Source organism: Glycine max, chromosome 2, assembly GCF_000004515.6.
Source record: "Glycine max cultivar Williams 82 chromosome 2, Glycine_max_v4.0, whole genome shotgun sequence".
Lineage (NCBI taxonomy): Eukaryota > Viridiplantae > Streptophyta > Magnoliopsida > Fabales > Fabaceae > Glycine > Glycine max.
The window spans coordinates 26061592-26080253 of NC_016089.4; the positions used below are offsets into that span (position 1 = coordinate 26061592).

An 18662-nucleotide genomic window follows, 5' to 3' on the forward strand; every position below is an offset into this window, starting at 1 on the left:
AAAGATTTACTCAAGACAAAGCAATTAGAGTTAATCAAGATGGATGATCAAGACAGTCTATAGAGTCTTAGAAAGGATATTAAAATGGAAGGGAAATCCAATTGGATTAGCAAAAGGTTTGGCCAAGAATTTTAAGCTAAAAAGTGTTTTTCAACAAATTTACTCTGGTAATCGATTACCAAGAGGATGTAATCGATTACCAGTGGCCAAAACTGATTTACAACAGCTATTAAAATTTGAATTCAAAATTTGCACTGTGTAATCGATTACACATATATGGTAATCGATTACCAGCAGTTTCTGAACGTTTTAATTCAAATTTTAAAGAGTGTAATCGATTACACACTTATTGTAATCGATTACCAGAGGAGTTTTTCAGAAAACATTCTCATCAGTCACATCCTTTCATGTGGTTATTGAATGGCTTTCATAAGGTCTATATATGTGTGACTTGAGACACGGTTTTGACAGAGTTTTTCAGAACAAAAAGTGTTTATCCTCTCAGAGAGCAAAATTCATTTTATCCTCTTAAGAATTCCTTGGCCAATTCAATTGCAATTCATTAAGGAATTATTTGAGCGCTCAATCTGTAAAAATCTATCTCTTTCTAGAGAGATTCATTCTTCTTCTTCTACTCATTCTCTAAGGAATTAAGAGACTGTGGGTCTCTTGTTGTAAAGGAATTCTAAACACAAAGGAAGGATTGTCCTTGTGTGTTTAGAACTTGTAAAAAGAATTTACAAGATAGTGGAACTCTCAAGAGGGTTGCTTGGGGACTGGACGTAGGCACAAGGGTGTGGCCGAACCAGTATAAATCTGAGTTTACACTTTCTCTTCCCTTAATCTCCTTTGTTTATTATTGCTTTACATTCATATTCAAATTGTTTTATTTGAATTAATATTTAAGAAGTTTATTGTTAAGGGAATCTATAACTTGAAAAGAAAGTGAAATAAATTTTTAATTGGGGAAAGTAATTTGGGATATCTTAATTCAACCCCCCCCCCCCCCTTTCTTAAGATATTTGAGGCCACTTGTCTAACAAACCCTTTCCTCTCATTTATTTAGTTTCTAAAAATCCTATTAATTTTAAAATAAAACTCTTGTTATTTATTTTACAAAAAATGGGGTGTTACATTGGCCTAAAATAGCCCCAGTCGAGATCGACTAAATACAACCTTAACTAACATCAGCCTAAAACAATCTTGGTCAAGGTTGGTCAAAAAGAACTCCAACTAAGGTTGGCTGAAATTAACATTAACTGAGGTCGGTTGAAAATAACCTAGTCAAGATCAGCCAAAACACAAGCCGACCAAGTTAGGTCGAAAACAATCATTGTCGAGGTTGGCAAAAAAATAACCCTAACTGAGGTCGACAGAAAATAGCCCTAGTCGAGTTCAACCGAAAACATCCCTAGTCAACGTCGGCCAAAAGTTAACCCTACCCAAGGTTGGTCGAAAATTAACCTTACTCGAGTTCGACCAAAAATATGTGACCGAGGTCGATTGAAATTAACCCTAGCCGAGATCAACTAAAAATTAACCCTTGTCAAGGTTGACAAAAACAGTCTGGCAGAGGTCAATCAAAAACAATCCTAACCGATGTCAGCCAAAAACAGTCTTGGCTGAGGTTGGGTGAAAACAGCTTTGCCCAAGGTCGACCAAAAACTGCTCTGACCAATGTCATCCAAAAATAGCCCTGGTCGAGGTCAGCCGAAAATAACTCTGGCCGAGGATGAACAAAAATAAATTTGGTCAAGGTCGACAAAAATTAAGCTTGGCCGAGATCGACCGTAAATTAAACCTACCAAGGCAGGCCAAAAATTAACCCTAGTTAAGGTCGATTGAATTTAGTTTGGCCGAGATCAGATAAAATTAACCCTAATTGAGATCAACTGAAAATTAACCTTACATGAGGTCAATCAAAAAGAGCGTCATCGAGGTTGGCCAAAATTAACCTTGGCGGAGAAAAACCAAGAACAACCATAGTCGAGGTTACCTGAAAAGAGGGGCGCCAAGGTCTACCAAAAACAGGTTTGGTCAAGGTTGGTCGTAAATAGCCTTGGCTTGTGTCAACATAAAAAAATCTTGGCCTTGGTTGGTAAAAAATAACCCTTGCTTAAGGTTGACCAAAAACAACCTTGGTCGAGGTCGACTGAAAATAACCCTACCATAGGTTGGTAAAAAAATAGTCCTACTGAGGTCAACCAAAATGCCTTGATGAAGGTCAGTCAAAAATACCTCAACTGAGGTCAACCGAAAATAACCTTAGGCAAGATAGATCCAAAAATTTCCCATTGAGGTTATCCGAAGATAGCCTAGGTCGAAGTCAACTAAAAATAACCTTGGACAAGGTGGGCCAAAATTAACCCTAACCAACTAATTTAAAAATAATTTTTTGGACAATTGAAAAAAATCACTTTAAAATAGCATGACCAATGAGCTAACCATAACCTTATCCTCATATTAAGCGGAGTTGTATGGGTTAGGGCCCTATAGAACCCCTCATTAGGGGGCTAAGGCCTGCTAGGGCCATTATGGAGGGTCAAATGGACTTACCCTAGAGCCTAGGGCCATTTTGATGGCTCTAGTCCCAAGTAAGGGATCTAGGTTGGCCTACACTAGATTAATATCTAACACAAGATGATGGTATAGGGAGAAAAGGGGGCAAACCAACTCCTCATCTTCGAATTACTCGATACTCAAATGTTACTTGGTTGGGTTAGTCTACAACTCCCAAACATTGAACATGATAGGTGAGGGAAGTTGATTGTGTCACCAAGAGATGTTTGGCTCCACTACTAGAAATGTCATTATATGGAGATTTGCATGTGGATTTTCATGTAAATCTATCGTGGATAACTAGTTCTTTGCAAATTTTAAAATCTTCAGGTATGATTTCTTATGAAATTATAGTGGCAAGTCAGCGATAAACATTTTAAGTGGAAGTAGATAGATACTTCAGTCGAACAATCTATACTACATATGTATCCACTGGAAATTAACTTGCATATGTATTGATAAAAGGATTCAATGGTGTTATATTATAAACAACAGTTGGCATGCTGGCAATGAATGATATCCATTCCCCAAAAGCATTTCTTCCAATGTGATACACATTATTTTGAAGTGTTTTTATTATTAAAGCATACAACAGAAAATACTAATACAAAGAAGACATATTATAACGCAAACTTGAAAATGAATCAAGTTCTATTCGTCAAGCTCAATAATCTTCACAACTGAGGAGTCACCAACTTTCTGGCATACAACAACTCGATCATGTGCCTTTATGATACCAAAAGCCTTGCCATGGTCTAAAGCAACCTTCAAAATTGATTCATTTGTTGCACTTTTAGACTCAGCCTGCACCAAAAAGACATGCTTACATGTTAACAAGAGCATGACCGCAAATAAACTTCACTTTTATAGTTTTGTAGTGGCTGACCCCAAAATGCATGGAATAAAGGAATATTCAAATCCAAACGAAAGTGACACCCCTAGATCATAATTCTAGAATTGCTTGTGATGAGGGAAATAAAAAGACAGATAACTTTCAATCTGGAAATAACAGCTAATCATAATTCAGATTTAGGGTGTAAACGGTGTTAGTTTCGAAATTAGCAATTAGATGTTTAGGCCTTGGAATATCCTACTTTCAACTAGACTTGTATTTTACTTGTTATTCTGAAATTGGACTTTGTTAAGTTTGATAGTAGAATCTTTTAATTGTTTTGCATTATGTAAGGCACATTCAGTTTTAATATTTAAATATTAGATATGTAGAATAAGAATTTGAGGTTTTGAGATCTTCCATTTCTTCCCATTCCCCATTTTACATAACTAAATCAATTGACGTCAAATAATTCTTACTGGATGTCGTGGATCTGCAAGCATAGGGAAAAGACCTCTCACAATAAGTGATTGCCTTGCCTGTCATAGAATCATAAAAGAAAACAGCAAGAACACATTAGTTTCAATTAAAAATGTTATAATACAAGTGAAGAAAAGAATAAAAACTAACAGTCAGGTTAAAGAAAGTTTATAATCACAGATTAATAGCATTTTTCCTCCATTTTCCCTATCAAATCAAGTTTAATTACATTTATATAATGGCTAACGAGCAAAGTTTTATGTGCTAAGGATTATCGACAAGGTTTCGAGGCATTGCTTGTATGATTAGAGGATAAACCAAAAGGAAGGTTCACCGTAGTGCTTCAAAGAGAAATTAACCAATGTACAAAAGTCTAAGTTAACATAGAACACATAAGAATTGATAGCTTGGTCATAAAATCATTATTCTACTGTATCTAAAACTAAAGTTATCAATGGTACAAGAAGCTGACACAATTGGGAAAAAATTCGAATAATTTTAGTCAGTAGTCTAAGAGGAGCTAATTCAGTCAGGCTTAATTATCAAGCTCCATTACAGAATAATATATAAAAAGCACAGTTTCAATAAATTATTCTGGTGCCAAAAAAGACTGGGCTGACTCAAGGAACCTAATCATGCTGACTCTGACTTAAAACAGACCAGCCTCAGGATTCATTTGAATATGATGGGTGCCCGAGAATGATTGGGTATTATTATTTCAAATAGAAAAGAGATTGGCATATTAATCTACTGTCCCCTTCTCCCGGAGCACAAGCTTGGCAACATTCAAGAGAAAATCACCAAAAGTGCCTCTCCCTCACAAACTGTCCTTATATTTATTATTCTCTCCCTCAACTAACTCCCTAAAAGATTAAAAAAAATGAATAAAAAAGATAAATCCTAAAGATAAGCTATGATAACAGAATCCTAATTTGTTGATCTATGAGTTGGGCTCAATCAGAATATTCCTGAAACAACTCAAGTCAAGTTGTTCATTAAATACCTCAAAAGCTCCAGTGAAAGTCCATCGAAGTTGATTTGTCTTTAGTTGAGGAATGACAACGGATATCACAGGCATGGTTGGACGGTACTTAGCAATCAACCTACACATTTACACAACAGATAACTCAAATGATTTGTTAGGAAGACATTAAAAGTGCAACAAAATAAAATGCAACTGTCAACTCAACCCAACATGAACTGAGAAGGTATTAACATAATAGCTTAATTATTAATAAACAAGATATGCATAAACATTTGCATTGATGACCAAAGCATTAGAAAATTCTCAAAATAATAAAAGGAGAAATGAAACCTTGCAGCCCTGCCAGATGAAGTAAAGCAAATAATAACAGAAGCCTTAACCTTGATGGCTGCCCGTACCTACATGTTGACAAAAGGAAATTATTCCCAAATATGTGTTTTACTAAGCACAAATTTCTATAAGCGAGTGAATAGTGTAATGGCTGTGGGAAAAAATTTAAACAACCCCAACTAAAATTTAGTGGAAAAGACAACATTACCGCAGAGGAAGCTATTGATTCCAAATGAGTCATCGGCTCTCCAACAAATTTGACAGCCTTCTTGAAATACAAATCTTGATTATAAACTTTCTCTGCCTGTAAAGAGCATCTGGTTATGAAAATGTCTGCCTAGTACCCTAGAAAGCATTCACACATTCAATGTGTTTGTGGCCAAACGTAGTGATTGGTTAAAAAAAATACATTCTACTTCCTACCTCAGCACAAATTTTTCCAACAGTGGAAATAGTCTCTACAGGGTATAACCCCCGCAAAGTTTCTGCCCCAAGAACAATTGCATCACTGCCTAAACCAACAAAATGAAAATAAGAAGAAAAAAGAAATTAGAGATGATACAACGATGGATAAACACCATAAAAAAAGGAGTATTGATAAATAAATAGAAACATGTAGTGATTCAAAGCTATTGTCTAGATAATGCATAAATCCATCAAAAATGGAAAAAAAATAAAAATTAGAGATGATGCAACCTTGGATAAACACCATAAAATTGAAGGAGTATTAATAAATAGAAACGTGGAGTGCATCCAATGCAAGTGTCAAGATAATGCATAAATCCATTAAAAGGATTTCAGAAAATGAAAGAGAGAAAATCTCAGATTTCATAAAATGGAGTTTTCATATCAACTAACTCAACTGAAAACACAAACATCTCTAGTATTTAAACAGTTATAACAGCCAATAATAGTAACTGTCAACTAACCTAAGGTTAGTTGAAGTTAACTCACACAACTAACATAGCTAAACTGTAATTACAACAAAATAGGGAGTAATTCTACTCATCTACTCTAATTACCCCCCCTGTGGCAAGCTCATGAGGGGTTGACCAAAGTTCTGTCAACAACTCTGAGCTTGTCTCTGAAAACAGTAAAGTTGGAAGGAGACAGAGATTTGGTGAGGATGTCAGCATATTGGTCATCAGTAGGGACATGAATAACTTGAAGACTCTTCTCCATAACCTTTTCTCTAACAAAAAACAAGTCCAGTTCCATATGCTTGGTTCTGGAGTGTAGAACTGGGTTGTGAGCCAAAGCCGCTGTGCTCATGTTATCACAAAAGACCACTGGTGTGTGTCTGAATTGTAATTCAGACAACAAAGTCTAAATCCAAGTCACTTCAGCAGAAGCAAGAGCCAGGCTTCTATACTAGATCTAGCCACAACTTTCTGCTTTTTAGACTACCAAGACACTAGATTAGGTCCCAAAAATATTGCTGCTCCTGAAGTTGATCGCCTGTCATCTGGGTCTGAAGCCCTCAGCATCACAGTATGCTTGGACAGAAAAATTGGAAGATTTAGAAGGCTGCAACCTTAATCCCAGAGTTAGAGTCGCATTCAAATATCTGAGGATTCTCTTGACAGCTTGCCAATACTGCTCTGAAGGGTTAGACATATTGGCACACCTTATTTACAGAGAAACAGATTTCTGGTCGTATTATAGTGGCATACTGCAGGGCCCCAACTACAGATCTGTAAAGAGTACTTGTTCTAATGACAGAAAAAGAGAGAGAATGAGTAGAGAGAGAAACACGGGGTGGGAGAGAGTTAGGATCAGAGGTAGGACAACAGTGAGAGATAGAGTGAGCTTACATGTGGATCCTCGACGGACATACTCCGGCAGCAGGGATGGTCAACAACAAAACTACAAACGGGAAAATTGGAGGGACAAGAAGGATGTTTCGTCCTTCTACTTCACAAGATTTCCAGTCGACATCACAGAACAGGACATGTGGCAAAGTTTCAGGAAGTGGGGTGATTTGAGGGAGATCTTTATCTCAAAGAAGAAAAACAGGAATGGTAGGAGATATGGTTTCGCTAGATTCAAGGGAGTGAACGATGCGCATAAGTTAGCGAGGCAACTGGACCAGATTGTCATCGGAGGCTTGAAGTTGTACGTGAACATACCTAAATATGGGAGAGACACGGCAATGAAGACAGTGACACCATCAATACCATTCGGGCATGAGGGGAAGCAGCCAAAAGAAGCACCACATCGAGGACAGCATCAAGCAACAAGGGGCTTGACCTTGTATGCGGCGGTAGTAGCGAGAGACAAGTACAATGCTGGTCAACCGAAGGTTTTACACAAGGAGGCTACCAAGCGAGTCGAGTCACGATCATCGTTACTCCTCAATATTCCTCTGCATGACAAGCAGTGGTTTAGACAAGCATGGGTTGGGCGACTGAAAGACTTGAGCTGGTACGATAGACTTGAAGAAGACCCACGGTGGGGCTTTGGTGTAGAAATAACCCCAAAGTACATGGGGGACAACATGGTGCTTCTACTCGGGCTTACGGACGATACAGCTAAATGCATGGTGAACGAGATAATGGAGGAAGAAGACTCCATGTTCTACTCGCTGGAAAAATGGCACCCGAGCCTAAGAACGGGGCATAGATTAACTTGGGTACAGTGCTGGGGCATTCCACTTGTAGCCTGGGATAAGAAGTACATCCAGCAGATTGTGACCGCAATAGGGGACCTGCTGGATGTTGATGACAATATAGAGGACGTTAGAAGGGTGGACCGTGCTAGGGTGCTCATCCGTACGCCGTGGAGCCCCGCCATCCATCACACTGTAAGTGTCGACATTGGGGGGGAAGCATACCAAGTGCAGGTAGTGGAGGAACTTAGTTGAGGCCCTGAAAAGTGTAACTGCTGGCGACAGAGGGAGATGTGGTTGTCGGAGGAAATAGACTCCGACGACAACTGTTTGGGAACGCCGATAAAGGACACCGGGGGCGCTTTCACCGATGACGAGACGCAAGGAACGAGCGGTCACGGGAAAGCGATTGAGCTACGACGGCCACCAAGTGCCGACACAATAGGGACCTGCGACGGACTGAATCTGTCGGCGACGAAGGCCCACAATGTCGCTTTAACCAACGGTCAACCTGACGACAACGGACCACTAGACATTCCCTTAGTCCAACAGACAAAGCCTCTCTGCCCGACACTACGCATAACGGATACCTGTGCTGCCATCAATGTCTGCCACGTGGAACGACATGAGCTATTGGAAGGAGGGCAACACTCGCAAGTTGAACGAAACCAAAAGAAGGATGGGGAGCAGGTGGGAGTTTTTGACAAACCTGAGGAGGAAGCAAAGGAGCACAAAAGGGGAAATCCAGAAATTAACAGTGTAGGTGCCGTGGAAGGGAGTTTCATTTCAATGGGAAAAGTGGCACGTGAATGCCAGCTGGAAACTGAAGTGGGATGTAATGGGCTTGGAGTTTCTATCGACACCCCCACTGCTAATAAGCCCATGTGCGGAAACAGCCCACAAAAAATAGATTTCGCCCCCAGCAACAATTTTTAATTTTATTCACGAACAAGGTGGCATCAAAGGCAAATTTTAGAAGGCTGTCTAAAAGAAAAAAACATTCCCATCAACACACTACAGCAACAAATGGCAGAGAATGATAAAGGAGCTTCTCCGAACAGTGGGAACTTAGGCCAAAAAATAGATACACCAGTTACGCAGGACACACAAAAATCCAAACTTTTCACTTCTCAGTTAATGGAAGCAGAAGCTATCGGAAACATGGCTAAAGTGATGGGGATGACATGTGAAATAGACCAACAGAGGCTAATCAACAGAATTGAGGAAATGGAGGAAAAGGATTTGAAGGAGGCAGAGAGATTGGGTGCAAGAATACAAGACCCATGAATATTATTTTCAACAATGTAAGGGACTTAGGGAGAGGGGTAAAATGGGCTGCAATTAGGAGAATGGTCCGGAAAGAAAAAATCGATTTGTTGTGTATTCAAGAGACTAAAACAGAAAACATTGACAAGAGTGTGTGCCAAGCTTTGTGGGGGGACTCGGAGGTAGGATGGGAATTGCAGCCCGCAGCAAACATAGCAGGCGGGTTATTGTGTTTATGGAGTGAAGAAGATTTCAAAGTGCACAGCAAAGTCATAGGCAGTGGCTTCATCTTATTGGTAGGTCAATGGCTTAAGGAGGCTCAACAGGTGCATATTGTAAACATTTATTCACCTTGTGATGTTCAGAGCAAGAGAAGTCTATGGGAGAACATAAAGCAGTTGAAAAATTCTCATAATGGAGGACTATGGTGCATTTTGGGGGATTTCAACAATGTTAGAAACCCTTCAGAAAGGATCGGCAGATGTCAAAGAGGAGAGGCAGATAATAGCATAAAGGAGTTTAACGAGTGGATTGAAGATTTGGAGGTAGAGGATGCACCATGAATGGGAAGGAAGTTCACTTGGTATAGACCGGATGGGTCAGCCAAAAGCAAGCTTGATAGATTTCTAGTGTCACCTGAGTGGATCACCAAATGGCCTGCAACCACGCAATGCACCTTGGACAGAAACTTCTCAGATCATTGTCCGATTATCCTTAGGTCGAAAGTTATTGATTGGGGACCCAAACCTTTTAGGGTTCTGGATTCTTGGCTTCTAGACAGTTCCTTTACAAGAGCTGTGCATGATTGTTAGTCATCTACCCAACAAAGTGGATGGGGGGGCTATGTTCTCAAAGAAAAAATAAAACGACTCAAAAACAGATTGAAGATATGGAATAAGGAGAATTATGGGGACACATATAAGAAGGTAAAGCAGATCCAGAATGAGTTAAGCAATCTTGAAGGGCTGACAATGGATAGGCAATTATCACCCCAGGAGGTAATCTTCAGAAAGCAGCTACAGGAAAAACTGTGGGTGGCTGCCCACTCACATGAGTCCTTTCTAAGGCAAAAAGCAAGAACAAGATGGATTAAGGAGGGGGATTGTAACTCGAGGTATTTTCACCTCATGATCAATAATGTGTCTTATAGAAGCAGTCAACTGAAGGGAATAATGATTGAAGGATCTTGGGTTGACGAACCCCATAAGGTGAAAGAGGCAGTTAGAGTGTTCTTTCTACAAAGATTTCAAGAGCCAAAGCCTTTCAGACCAACACTTGATGGAGTACGGTTCTAGGAAATTAACCATTATCAGAATGAGTCATTGGTAGCAAGATTTAAGGAGGAGGAGGTAAAAGAGTCGGTTTGGGAGTGCAGAAGTGAGAAAAGTCCGGGTCCAGATGGTCTCAACTTCAAGTTCATTAAGAAGTTCTGGCATACCCTCAAGTCTGACATCCTTCGTTTCCTAGATGAGTTCTATGTGAATGGGATCTTCCCGAAGGGCTGTAATGCGTCGTTCATAGCCTTAATCCCAAAGGTATCTGATCCGCAAGGACTATCAGATTACAGACCTATTTCATTAATAGGTTGTGCATACAAGATCGTCAGCAAGTTGTTGGCCAAAAGATTAAAGATGGTGATGCCGTCTATTATAGATGGAAGACAATCAGCGTTCATAGAAGGTGGACACTTATTACATGGAGTGCTAGTAGCGAATGAGGTGGTGGAGGAGGCTAAGAGAAAGCAGATGCCATGCCTTGTTTTCAAAGTAGACTATGAGAAGGCATATGACTCAGTTTCATGGAATTTTTTATTCTATATGATGAGAAGGATGGGTTTTTGTCCTAGATGGATCAAATGGATTGAAGGCTGCTTATCATCTGCGCCCATTTTGATTCTGATGAACTGAAGTCCATCGGCAGAGTTCACCCCCAAAGAGGGCTAAGGCAAGGAGATCCACTGGCACCTTTTCTTTTCAATATTGTAGCTGAAGGTCTAAGCAGATTGATGAGGGAAGCTATCAATAAGAAACTATATACAGGCTTTGCAGTTGGGAGAGACAAAGTGTTTCCATCCTACAGTATGCGGATGATACCATCTTTTTCGGTGAGGCGTCAATGGAGAATATTGTAGCAATCAAAGCCATCTTAAGGACATTTGAAATGGTGTCAGGCCTTAAAATCAACTTTGCAAAAAGCAGCTTTGGTGCAATTGGCATGCCGGAATCGTGGAAGCAAAACGCAGCAAATTACTTGAATTGTAGTTTGTTGGCCATTCCTTTTGTATATTTGGGGATTCCCATTGGGGCAAACCCAAGGAGAAGTCAGTTGTGGGATCCAATCATCCATAAGTGTGAGAGAAAACTAGCAAAATGGAAACAGAGACATATCTTTTGGGGGGAGAGTCACTCTTATTCATTCAATCCTAACCTCTATTCAAATTTATTTTTTATCATTTTTCAGGGCTCCTAGAAGGGTGGTGGACAAGTTGGTATGCATACAAAGGAGATTTCTTTGGGGGGGGAGAAGCCGACCAACACAAGATTGCTTGGGTCAAGTGGGAGACAGTGTGCCTCCCTAAAGACAAAGAAGGGCTAGGAATCAAGGACATCAACAGTTTCAATCTTGCATTGCTTACCAAATGAAAGTTGAACCTATTCAATCATGGTGGAGAGCAATGGGCAAGGGTTTTGGAATCAAAGTATGGAGGATGGAGGGGCCTTGATGAAACATCAAATGATAGTCATGCTTCGTTATGGTGGAGAGATCTAAAATTGGCTATCCACAATCCGCAATATGAGACCACTTTACAGGGAGGAATAGTATGGAAGGTGGGGAGTGGTGACAAGATTTTGGGAGGACAGGTGACTTGATGGTGACACAACACTATTTACAAAATATCCTAGGTTGTATCTAATTTCATGCCAACACAATCAGACAATTCAGGAGATGGGAGTCCAGGAGGTTAATGGTTGGGAGTGGAAATTCGAATGGAGAAGAAATTTGTTCGAGAGTGAGCTTGTCATGGCTGATTGTTTCCTTAATGATGTGAATGGAGACATTATTCAACCTCACAGAAGGGATGCTTGGATTTGGAAGCCACACCCGAGTGGACAGTATTCAGTTAGAAGTGCCTATGATGTGTTGAGAGGAGAGGACTTCGAAGGGGACGATGTGAAGGTGTTTGAAGAGTTATGGAAGCTAAGGATCCCACCTAAATTTGCGGTTTTTGCATGGAGATTACTTAAAGAAAGATTGCCATCAAAAAAGAATTTGATTAGGAGGCAGGTGACAATCATTGATACATTATGTCCCTTTTGCAGGAACTCAGAGGAAAATGAAGCACACTTATTTTTCCTCTGCGACAGAACCCTAGGCAGCATTTCTCCCAACATGTGAATTGTTTGGCCAAGGGTATTAGGGATATCAAATGGAGGTGTTGGTGGCTGGCCCTTACATGGGCAGTGTGGCAACACAGGAACAATATAATCTTTTCAAACCAAACTTTTGATGGCAACAAGGTGATGGACGATGCTATATTTACACTATGGACGTGGTTGAAGGATTTCGCTCTCCCCTACAGCCATTGGTCGTATAACATGCCAGCGGCTTTTGTTTATTAGGATGGGGTAGTAAGTTCAGAAAGGGGTAGCACTTTAACAATGTATCCACCCAGCTATTGGTTCCTGTCGAGATTGATTATAGTCTGATTCTGGAACCATCTGTCTGGAAATTTAACTACTTGTATTCATTGTACCTCTGGTACTTGATTATTTATATATATAATTTATCTTTGCTGATAAAAAAAAAAAAAAAAAGATTTGTAAAGAGTAAGATCTGAAAATCTTTCTGAACCAGATTTAGAGAGTTTGCAACCTGCAACCATAGGAGAAGCAATAGGATTAGCCTCATCCATCCTTGTCTTTGCTAGAAGATCCCGAAGATACTTGGATTGAGTGAGAGTAACAGACCCATCAAGATGATGAGAGACCTCAATCCCTAGAAAGTAATCAAGATCTCCAAGATCCTTTAAGGAAAATACAGTGTTTAGCTGAATCAGTTTAGAATCATTTCCTTTGATTATAATATCATCCACATAAATTAAGATGTACAGCCTAGAAGCTGCCTTAGAGTAAACAAATAAGGAGGGATCTCACTTGCTAGGGGTGAAGTGAAACAGCAGCAAGGTATGCTTAAGTTTATCATACCAGGCCCTAGGTGTTTGTTTAAGCCCGTAAATTGCCTTGTTCAATCTGCAAACCAGTTGTTTGCTAGATTGTTCAAAACCAGATGGTTGCTGCATGTAAACTTCCTCTTCCAGCAGCCCATTGAGGAAAGCATTGTTGACATCTAGCTGTTGGAGAGGCCAGTTATTTAAAATAGCAAGGGTAAGAAGAATCCTTACAGCGACAGGCTTAAGAACTGGGAAAAATGTTTCATTATAGTCATGTCCAAGTCTTTGACGAAAACCCTTTGCAACCACCATTGCCTTATATTTTTTGACAGATCCATCTGGATTGTTTTAGTCTAAAGACCCACTTGCAGCCAATGGCCATTTTGTGAGAAGGTAATTCAACTAGAGTCCAAGTACAAAGCTTGATTAAAGCATCATATTCAGATTTCATTGCTTCATACCAGGTAGGGTTTGAGATGGCAGATTTAACAGACTTAGGTTCAGCATGAGTCAAAGGAAATGTAGGGTTAAGTCTGGGTTTTACAATTCCAGATTTGGCCTTTGTACACATAGAGTGTATGTTTTCTGGTAGACAAAGAAGTTTGAGATGGGACAGCAGAGGCTTGAAGTGGGACAGTGGGTGATAAAATATCATAGCAAGGTGAGGGTGGGGAAATTTGAGAGTTGGTATTAATGGTGGAGGGACTAACAGGCTCAGGTATAGGCTCAGGTGCAGGAAACTGCAGCTGTGAAACAGAAGCAGAAGTGTCAATTGTAGGTTCTGGTGTGGGATGATAAGAAGAGTACAGTTGTAAAATAGGAGTAGATACTAAAGATGGTGAGTCAGCAACAGCAGCTGGAACAGTGGGTAAACAGTTAGGGGAATAGTAGTAGGTTTTGAAGGGAAAAGAGTAGGGTAGAGATACTTTGACTCATTAAACAAAGCATCCTTATGTAAATTCTGCCATCTGAAGCTAAACATTTATAGCCCATATGCGGGTAAAAGTAGCCCAAAAAGACACACTGTATTGAAACTTATGAGAGTTGCAGGGTCTTAGGAGAGGAAAGCAAGCACAGCCAAAGATTCTGAGAAAGGCGTAAGCTGGAGTTTTGTGAAAGTGTGAAACAGCTTCTGGAAAGTCATTCTGGATGGATTTAGATGGAAGCCAGTTAATTAAGTACACTCCAGTGTGAGAAAAGCATGATCCCATTAATGGAGAGGCATAGCAGCCTTGGACAGCAAGGTTAAACCCAAATCAACTATGTGTCTGGGCTTCCTTTCTATCACACCATTCTGATGATGAGTGTGAGAACAGATTAACCTGTGTTGAATACCCTCTTCATTCAAAAACTTTGTAAAAGGTCTAAACTCTCCACCCTAGTCAGATTGTACAGCCTTTATGGGAAAGTTGAACTGAGTATTTACCATAGATTTGAAATGCTTAAACACATCCAGTGTTTCAGATTTATTTTTCAATAAGTAGATCCATGTAAATCTTGTATTAGCATCAACAAATATAACATAATAACTATAATCAGAATTGGATAAAAAAGGTGCACGACCCCACAGATCTGTGAAAACAAGTTCAAAAGGAGTAGAATAGACAGGTAATGAAGGAGAAGAAGGCAGTCTATGTGACTTGCCAACACAGCAATGAGAACAGAATTCTGAAATAGTTTTATTGATTGATGGAATTTTACAAATGTTTGATACAATTTTCATAACATCTGCATTAGAATGACCTAGTCTAGCATTGCAAGTGGCAAAAGAAGAAACTGCACAAGGGGCAGAACTGCCAACAGAAGTATTATTTGTGGAACTAGTTACAGTTTCAGAACTAGAAGTAGAGCAAACAATGGTATTAACAGAGGACTTTGACTTGGGAAGTTGAAGCAAGTTAGGAAATTGGTAAAGACCATCTAGTCCCACCAAGCCCTTGAGGAGAACCTCTTTAGAAACCTGTGATTTCACCAAACAGAAGGTAGGGTGAAATTCAAAATAGACTAGATTATCCTTAAAAAACTGACTCACACTAATCAGATTTTTAGTAATGGAAGGAACAAATAGCAAATTGGAAAGAATTAGAGGAAACACAGGATTTAAAGGAGATTGAAATGAAGTTAGACCTGTGGAGTTAATATCAAGGCCCTGCCCATTACCAATTGTTATCTGGTCAGGCCCTTTAAAGGGAGTCAACTGCTGTATATTTTGGGAAACATTGATAACATGATGAGATGCACCAGAATCTGGATACCAGCTGTTTGAGGGTGCTGAACTAGCAGTAGCTAAATTGGCTTGAGGGGGAGCTTGAGGAGAAATAGTGGCTTGAATTCCAGCATTGTGAACATATGGCATTTGAGGATAGTATCAAGGAAAAGGAGCCATTATAGGCATGCACTGCTGAGCAGAAGGAGGCTGCTGAGTCTGAGTTACAGTTTGTGGCACAGAAGATTGTTGATTAACAGCTTGCTGTGTTGAAGAAACTAATTGTGTATTTCCACAGTCCATAGGCTGTGTAAGGACATAGTTTTATTCATAGCGATAATAACAATAGGAAGCTTCATGGCCATATTTGTGGCAAACTTGACACTGAACTATTGCAAATCTACCACGACCACAGCCATCTTCTCTACCAGCATTGCCTCTTCCTCCATTGCGGCCTCCATAGCTACGACCACCTTGGCCAGAATTAAAAAATCTGTTGCCATTATTTGCATTGTTCCCACTGTTTGAATTATTGGAATTATTATATATTGGGAAAAACCCAAGTTACACATCGGCTAAAAATAAAGCCAAGTTAGAGTATATAAGTGAGGGACAACCCTCATCCCTTGAGCTAGTTTTTGGGGTTGAGTTAGGCATAAACTCACATTCTAAGATCTAAGAAGGTATCAGAGCATATCCAATATTATACAAAAGGGTCACCCACCATTGTTATCCACGCACCAAACCCAAGAAGTGTTGGACGTGAGGTGGTGTATTAGGAAAAACCCAAGTTAACCAAGTAAGAGTATATAAGTGAGGGGCAACCCTCACCCCTTGAGCTAGCTTTTGAGGTTGAGTTAGGCCTAAACTCACATTCTAAAAATCTAAGATTATAATTCCCTTGAGTGAGGTGAGCTTGTGCATCAAAAGACTGAGTGCTGGAACTGCTACAGGAGGAACTTGGCACATTTTGCAGTACTTGAACTGCTTGAACATAGGCATTGCTGTTGGAAGTGGAAGCTCCTTGAGAGAAATTAACAGTAGAGCTAGTAGATGCTCCTTGAGTCAAATTAACAATGATTTGAGAATCACGTTTCTGAAACCGATCAAGCATAGCTTCATGGACTAACCGTAAAGTTTCAACCTCATCAATGGAAAGAGGTTCAAACTTACTGCAAATCAGTGACATAACAGAGTCATAATCCCTTGGTAACCCCTCAATAATAACATCAAGTTGCTCATCAAATAAAATGGTGACTCCAATTGAACCGAGAGCATCAACAATGGTCTGAATTCGAAGCAAGTATTCAGACACTGACTTATTTTGCAATTGCATGCTTCAAAGCTCTGTTCTTAATTGACAAGTTTTTGCATGAATCAAGGAACAGAAATGAGAATGAAGTCTATCCCAAAGATGCCACGAGGTGCGACATCCGAGAAGCCTAGGAAGTACCTCTGGAGAAATCGTTGATTGAAGACAGGAAAAGAGCTGATCCTGTGACTCCCAAGCAAGGTACTCTGGAAAGAAAATTCCAAGATCTTGATCCGCAAGGGTTCTGAATTGCGGAGGAATTACAGGATTCACCTAAAAATGATAAAGACGGTGACCGTTTAGCACAGGTTCAACTTGCTGACACCACAGCAAGTAGTTCAAGTTCACAAGTTTCGCAAAGATTGCATGCGAGAAGGAGGAAGGCTTCAAAGCAGAAGATGACACAGCTTCCGGAATCGCAGTTGAAGCAGGGAACGACTGAAGTGGTGTCGCAACCACTGGAGTCATCATCAAAGAGATCGGTGGATCTGCCATCGAAGACAACGAAGGAGGAAGGCTGCAAAGCTGAAGATGACACAGCTTCCGGAATCGCAGTTGAAGCAGGGAACGACAGAAGTGGTGTCGCAACCACTGGAGTCATCATCAAAGAGATCGGTGGATCTGCCATCGAAGACAACGAAGGAACGGCCGTCGACATGAATTCCACTGTGAACGGAGCTGTGAACAGTGGAACTGGTGGAACTGACATCACCGTCAGAGTAGAAGAAGGAAACAATATTGGAGTAGAAGAAGGAAACACCGTCAGAATTGGCATCTGAATTGAAGAAGTCGACTGCGGAATCACTGACACCGTCCGAACAAGCATCGGAATAGAAGATTTTGTCACTGGAGCTAAGGAATCTGGTGGTGGAGGGGGAGGAGGAGGTTGAGAATTGTTTATGGAAGCCATTAAAACTCAGGATTGAACCAGAAGCTCTATGATACCATAAAAGAATTTCAGAAAATGAAAGAGAGAACATCTCGGATTTCAGAAAATGGAGTTTTCATATCAACCAACTCAACTGAAAACAGTTACATCTCTAGTATTTATACTAGAGCTAAACAGTTATAACAGCTAACAATAGTAACAGTCAAGTAACCTAACGTTAGTTGAAGTTAACTTACACAACTAGCATAGCTAACTGTAATTACAACAGAATATGGAGTAATTCTACTCATCTACTCTTTTTTTTTTTTTTTTTTTTTTTCAGCAAAAATAGTAATTATATTAATTGAGTACCAGGGGTACTAAAAGATACAATATAATAATCAGTGTTAGGCTCGAGATTAAAATAGATGTCTGAATCAGTAACTGATAACGAGTTACATGCTACATCCGTATGCTTAAATAAAAATTCTATACATGACTGCTGGAAAAAGCTGCACTAATATTAGAAGACCAGTGGTTGTAGTGAATACTAAAATCTTTCTCCAGCTGCATGAGCCATGTCCATGTTAAGAAAATAGCTTCATCTAGTATTCTGTTGGCATTAAAAGTCCCATTGGAGAAGATCATATTATTCCTTTGCTTCCAAATACTCCATGTCAGTGCTAGCCACCACCATTTCCATCTACTTGCTCTCATTCCCTCTGTCACTCCATATATGTGTTGGAGGAAGTGTTGCCTTGGATGATTTGGGAAAGCCCCCACTAACTTCACCCATGATAATGATTCCCACCATAGCGGGATTATCCTTCTACAATGAAAAAATAGGTGGACAGCGCTCTCCTCAGCTGAACTGCAGAATGGACACATTGGATCTTCGACCTCAATTTGCTTTCTCCTCAAATTTGATCTTGTTGGTAGCCTATCTCTTAGTAGTCTCCACGCAAATATGGTAATTTTTGAAGGAAGCTTAAGCTTCCACAACTCCTCAAAAGCTCCGTCCTGCTGCTCATGAATCGCCTCCCCT

General features: G+C 40.0%; 1 protein-coding gene across 1 annotated transcript in view; it reads right to left on the reverse strand.

Moving 5' to 3' along the window:
- Positions 1–3014: 3014 nt before the first annotated feature.
- LOC100804313 (pyruvate kinase 1, cytosolic) overlaps positions 3015–18662 on the reverse strand; it is a 51183-nt gene continuing 35535 nt past the window's right edge. The window contains exons 11-16 of the mRNA XM_014767698.2: positions 5610–5698; positions 5395–5490; positions 5187–5254; positions 4875–4974; positions 3871–3930; positions 3015–3363 (exon numbers count right to left, since the gene is read on the reverse strand). Coding sequence (XP_014623184.1) covers positions 3211–3363; positions 3871–3930; positions 4875–4974; positions 5187–5254; positions 5395–5490; positions 5610–5698 — 566 coding nt within the window. The 3' untranslated portion in view covers positions 3015–3210. The remainder of the gene's footprint in view (positions 3364–3870; positions 3931–4874; positions 4975–5186; positions 5255–5394; positions 5491–5609; positions 5699–18662) is intronic.